Here is a 5,900-nt window from a genome sequence, read left to right on the forward strand (position 1 = left end):
TTCCGGTAAAGTCGAGAAAGATATTGTACACAAATGGCATTCAAAAAGGGCACCCGAAAATACGATATATTCTGTTTGGGGTAAAGGTGACGGCAACAATTCCATCATTCTGGTATCTTTCGTTGAATCACCCCTCTTCAAGTATAATACAGTACAGATACGGGCGGCATCGTATGACTTCATGGTAGAGACTATGCAAGGATTAAGAAAAGTTCGATTGCAACATTCCGATATGCATTGTTTTAAACACGGCTTGGCTTATGTTGGAGATCTAATGAATGACTGTCTAAGGAAACCGTATGAGCCGAACCTCGTTATTAAATATCCCATTCTGCATTACTCAGTTCCATCTAAAAGATCAAATAAGTCCGCAGCTATGCTTTCACATCAACTACAAATAATACTTACCAGCTTTCTTTTAAATTTTTTGTTAAACTGGCAATATGCATAGAAGTGAATGTATTTGTACGGAATATCTATTCAAATAAATGTGATTCTAAATGCATTTGTTCTTTTTAAACAGAAAATATAAATATTCTAAATAAGCTAACTAAGATAGCTAATGTTTAACTATAAGAATGAATATGAGGAAGACAATTTTTCAACCAAAACCACCCGAGAACGAAATGAATTAAAAAGTCCCCAAAGAACTTTGATTTTCATCAAAATGTTATGCGAAACCTCCTATATCCTGACTAGTCCTGTTTATTGTGGTGTATTTTATTTTGTTATTATATTGTAAGCTTGCTGTGGTTTTCTAATTTTAACTGCTGCTCCCATTCCTGTATTCTTTTGCGATTTAAATTTTCTCCACAGTTTCTTTCACAGTTTGGCACCCGTTTCCTCCTTCTTCTTCTTCTTTTAAGTGGCCCATTCACCCAGGTCTTATCCAAAACCATCTTATTTATAATGCTATTAAAGCGTTACATTGTTTGATACATTATTATTGATTCGCTGCATTGTTTGACACAATATAATTGATATATCGGCGTATGCTAGACCATTACAATATAGAATTATTCATAGAGCAATCAAGCTTATAAACTTGTAATTCTTTTAATTTCTTAAATGATAAACAACCATTGCAACAACAACTTCAGGTGGAAGGCTTTTTTTAAATGACAACAATTCCAACTGCTTTTTTTGTTGGGATATGTCAAATGAAAATTACAAGTTTTTTTTTTTTAAATAATGAACTTAAAAATTGTGTTAAATGTTATTATCCTTGTTTCACAATTGAGAACTGCATTTTCGGTTCCATTTGTTACACCCTTGAAAAGCACCGGCGACTGTTCCTACGCAGATAACAAGCAACTGACAAAGATTTGCGAGGGCGAGGTTAACGATGATATTGCCAGCCGCTGGATGGATAAAAGGGCGCCGGATGGCTCCGCATATGCAGTTTGGACTTGTAACAGCGATGCTGATATAGTGCTTGTGTCTTTCCACGAGTCTTCCTTGTTCCGCTGCAGTACTGTCACACTGAATAGTGGCAGCTACACAATAGAAGGATACACAGACCAAAAAACGCTAATCAGGACAGATAACTTCGAAACCTCGGACATGCATTGCTTTAAGCATGCTATGCGCTATGTGGCCCATCTGCGTGATCATTGCCTCGATAGGCCATATAGTACAACATCTGCCGTTAAAAGTCCCGTACTGCATTACTCTGCAGTTGGAAAGAATAGTGCTCACATCCTGCAAATATCTATTCTAGCCAATTGTCCCTTTCTGCCATTCATTTTATTGATTGTAAAAAAATGCTATATTTAAAATGTACAAATTATTAAATGTCCTTGCGATCTATCTCATATATATTTGTATCCAAAGAACACTTCGCAACCGAAGTAGAGGAATAGATGGTAGGAGACGTCTAAATTTACAAATCCTGCAGGTTGTAGCAGCCATTTTCGTTGTCCTGAACACATAGTGCCTAGAAATTCCAAATTATTCTTTTGGAAACTGTCTTCTTATAACACTTTTTTCAAATGTGTGTAATTCCCTCACTACTTGCAATGGTTCGTGATTGAAAGACTATATTTGATGTTTAGAATTAAAGTTATATTCATAGATCTAGTAGTGGCTGTATACTAGTCATTGTACTGTTCGACGAAGGAAATGATTTATTTATTTTTGGAAACTCGGAACCGTTTTTTTTTTTTAAGCAACGACTTATCGTTCAAAAATTTGATTGAAATATGGTACTGAGAAAATATGAAATTACATTTTCTCATACTAACATTAATTATTTGGATCAATCTTGAGAAAGTAACTGAGATAAGCGCATCGTTAAAAAGTTGTGATTTTTTGCTCAAGACGGAACCCTCTTTGGAAAAACTCTGCTCTGCAAACTACAACAGGGAGCTGAAGCTGAAGTACAGAGATAAATGGGTCAGCGAAAATACTCCGTATCAAGTTTGGGCAAGAATCGGACAAAAGCGAGAACTCCTTATCTCATTTTACGAATCTGCGATTTCCCAATGTGGCAATATAACCTTCGACGGAAATTCGATACTGTGTATAAACGCCGAAGGCGTTCAGCTATATATCGATCAAGATCACATCCATTGCTTTACGTATTCGTTCTCATACGTACATCACCTGTTATTGCATTGCCAGGCCATCATCGACAAGAAACAACGTGACATTTCAGTGGCTATATATTACGCTTTACCAGAAGGTAACTCTGCGAGTACCAAAGGAAAACATTGGAAAAGATCAGCGCAATGCTATCTTGCAATATTTTTCTCCTTTATTTTTCTTGTGGAGTTTAATAAAGTTTTTTAACATAATCCATCGATATGGAACAGTTTAAGATTTCTACATTTTTATGAACAATCTGGAGAGAGAACTTCATGCAAAGGTACAACACCGCAGTACGTATAATTATATATGTGGCTATGAACTTCAAATATCCCGACCTATTTTCAGACCTCGAACATTCGGCTTATCAAAAGCTAATCAATAAATAGGTAATGAGGCCAGGTTGAAGACATCCTTTTAACGTTTGCTTTAACCTTCTTATACAGTAACTAAAAAAAAAAAACAAAACAAAAAAACAAAAAAACATGTTAGTGACAAACCTTTCAAAAATGATTTTGCAATCATTTGTTACAAACTCATAGGCAATGCCAGTACGCCCCACAGGCGCACGAACATCAAATAACAAGTTAAATATATCATTGGTGCTGCTGCTGCTATTCCTTTTTCCTGTTCAAGTCACAGCCGAGCCCGAAAACTGCTCCTTTATCGACGGCTTAATACTGCAGCACGACTGTCGCGGCACAATTGATCGCGAACTCCGCTTGTCGTATAAGGATCACCATCTGGCTATTGACACGCCCTATGCCATTTGGAAGCGTGAGGATTACATGGGCACCCATATGCTACTTATCGTATTCTATGAGACTCCGCTATTCAGTTGCTATAATCTGGTGTTCTCCAACGAACAGTTTTATTGCAACGGCCAAAATGCTGCCATGGAGCTGGAAAGGCCATATTTTTTTCATTGCTTGCCTTTTTCATTTAGCTATGTGGACGATTTGTTTCGAAAGTGTGAACGTAAAAGCCAAGTTCGCCCATCGGATTCCATTTCCGCAGTTCTCGTTTACATGGACTCCAATGTGGAGGCGGTTTCAAGAACGGTTCCAGCGCAACATTTCGGAATTTTAATTCTTTTATTGAGCTTACTTCTACTTGTTGGTGTTGACCAGCTTGTGTTGAGTTTGAAATAAAAATTGTAAAAAGAACTACTCTAAGCATATACTGTTAAGTATAGTTAAGTAATGACTCTTGTTGGTCAAGTTTTACAACACGGCGACTGAAAAGATGTTAAAGTTAAGGTTTCTATTTGAGAAATGGTATTGTGACTGTTGAAAGGAATTCCTAAACTTTTGTTAGTTCAATGGCATTTGCATTACTATACAAAATATTGGCCAATATACGCTGGTTCTACGATGCTTACGGATATATTACTAAAATAATTTAATGGTAAAAAATTGACATAGAACTACTCAAAATAAAATACCAACACAAAATAAATCAAAAAAGTTAAGTTTCATCAAAACTTGTTAGTCTCTCTCTCTCTTAGTCCCTAAGTAATACGAGTTTATTTCATTAAGCTCCATCTTTCAACCAATTCAGTCAATTCGAAGAAACGTTATTAACGCCCCTCCAATTTTTTTTTTATAAAGTGATCTTAACAGTCTTCAAATAGTTTTTCTTATTGAAAAATCTCTGCAATGACAAATCAACTTTATAGAATGTAGGAAAGAAATTGCAGATAATACCATTTACTAATTTTTTATTTTTTTTTTATTTATTTATGTTTATTTCAACATACATTGACTGTCGATATGGGAAAGGAATATATTAAAATTATTTTTTTTTTAAATCTTTTTTCTTTCTTTAAGATCTGGCCTAAGAAATTGTTCAATTATAAAAAAAAATTTATAATCTGGCAAACCGTAATTAGGAGAAAGTAATATCTAATAAACACATCCGCCCCGGTGGGGGAATAGATCTAACAATATAAAAAGAAAAACTCAATATAGAGACGCATAGAAATTATTTAAAAGCTAGTTAAACATAGCAACAAGGAGAACAAAAAATGGAATCTCTAAGGGTAAGATTTATTAGCCAGTCCGGCAAGCTATGCCCCATTTCTCAGCCATTTCTGGTCAGAATTTTCGGAGGTGGCTGGAAAGACAGGCTTTTATTAAAGAAAGAGACAGTTGCTAAGGATATAGGCCATAAAATCCATAGCATTCCAATTCGAGTTGAAGACGACGTGCCATTTATTTGTTGATTGGAAGCCGAGCTGTTTTGCTTAAATCAATAATGCAATAAATTGCAAAAATAATGGAAAAACTTAGCACAGAAATATAACCAGTTGGCGCAATCGAGTTTACATCGTTAGACATACTTTTGAGCATTTAATATGTGAACATTGGAGTGGGTTTGAAGGTAATGCGGTTTGTAATGCCTTCCACAGTGCAATTCTTATACGACTTTCGCTCATCTTTCTTATGAAATACATTGAAATATATAGGAATAATAAAATGTATGAAAACGGTAATGGATAATAATAAATGAGAAATTGTTCATTATACCGATTCTAAAAAATTTATTGTGCGTAGAAATTCTTTTATCATTAAACAAATAATTTTATCTCTCATCTGCCACGTTTGAAGAGAGTTCTGATCAGCTGCTGACACAGCAACAACCTTGGCTCCTTCGCATTTGGCAGGATCACGAATCTGGCCAGACACATCGACAACTGTTGACACAGCAACAACCTTGGCTCCTTCGCAGTGGGCATGACCACGATACTGGACTGGGACCAGTATGAACCCAATCTCTTTGTCGTCTCGTAGTTGCCGCAATGCTGCTTTACAATATGGAGCAAGGCGAACATGGCACAGAATTGCATTTCGCTAGAGTGGTTGATTTTTTTTTTAAGTATTTACTATAATTTCGAAAATTGTATGAGGAGAATAATTTCAAAGGCTCAGCAGCTCGGTTATTGAAACTAAAAGCACGACAATATTCCAATTGCAGGCCATCCCCAAAGGTGCTGCATTGGGAAGTACCGGTAAGGCGTAATGTATGCCCGTTGTGCCCGTCACAGGAAATAGCGACGACATCTTGGGTTTGAGACACTGCAGCAGCAGTTCGTCCACATAGCTGACACTGAACCGTTGGCAGTACAGCTGCCCCTTGGGTAGGGCGACTGCCGTCTTGTTTTTGGCACAGTAGAAGTCCAATTTTTGGGACATACGAACGCTATTGCCACAGTTCATCAAGGGTGATTCGTGAAAGATGACCAACAGGTGCATTATTTGACTGGGCTCACGTCGTCCGTAGATCTTGTAGGGAGAACCGATCTGGGCTAAATC

General features: G+C 36.6%; 1 protein-coding gene across 1 annotated transcript; it reads left to right on the plus strand.

Annotated features, from left to right (window-relative positions):
- Window positions 1-3,102: 3,102 nt before the first annotated feature.
- LOC115622201 lies at window positions 3,103-5,353 on the plus strand. The gene is made up of 2 exons (XM_030516096.1): window positions 3,103-3,564; window positions 5,196-5,353. The coding sequence occupies exons 1-2, from the start codon at window positions 3,132-3,134 to the stop codon at window positions 5,351-5,353; spliced, it is 591 nt and encodes a 196-aa protein (XP_030371956.1). The 5' UTR covers window positions 3,103-3,131.
- Window positions 5,354-5,900: the final 547 nt, after the last annotated feature.

The sequence above is a fragment of the Scaptodrosophila lebanonensis genome, unplaced genomic scaffold, assembly GCF_003285725.1.
Source record: "Scaptodrosophila lebanonensis strain 11010-0011.00,11010-0021.00 unplaced genomic scaffold, SlebRS2 tig00000043-arrow-pilon, whole genome shotgun sequence".
In the NCBI taxonomy this organism is placed as follows: Eukaryota; Metazoa; Arthropoda; class Insecta; order Diptera; family Drosophilidae; genus Scaptodrosophila; species Scaptodrosophila lebanonensis.

Bases quoted from the DNA above. Each gene is read 5' to 3' on its own strand.
- LOC115622201 (XM_030516096.1), top strand. From the start codon at position 3,132: ATGCCAGTACGCCCCACAGGCGCACGAACATCAAATAACAAGTTAAAT. The intron at 3,565-5,195 runs GTAAAAGCCAAG...CCACGTTTGAAG, and splicing joins TTTGTTTCGAAAGTGTGAAC to AGAGTTCTGATCAGCTGCTG.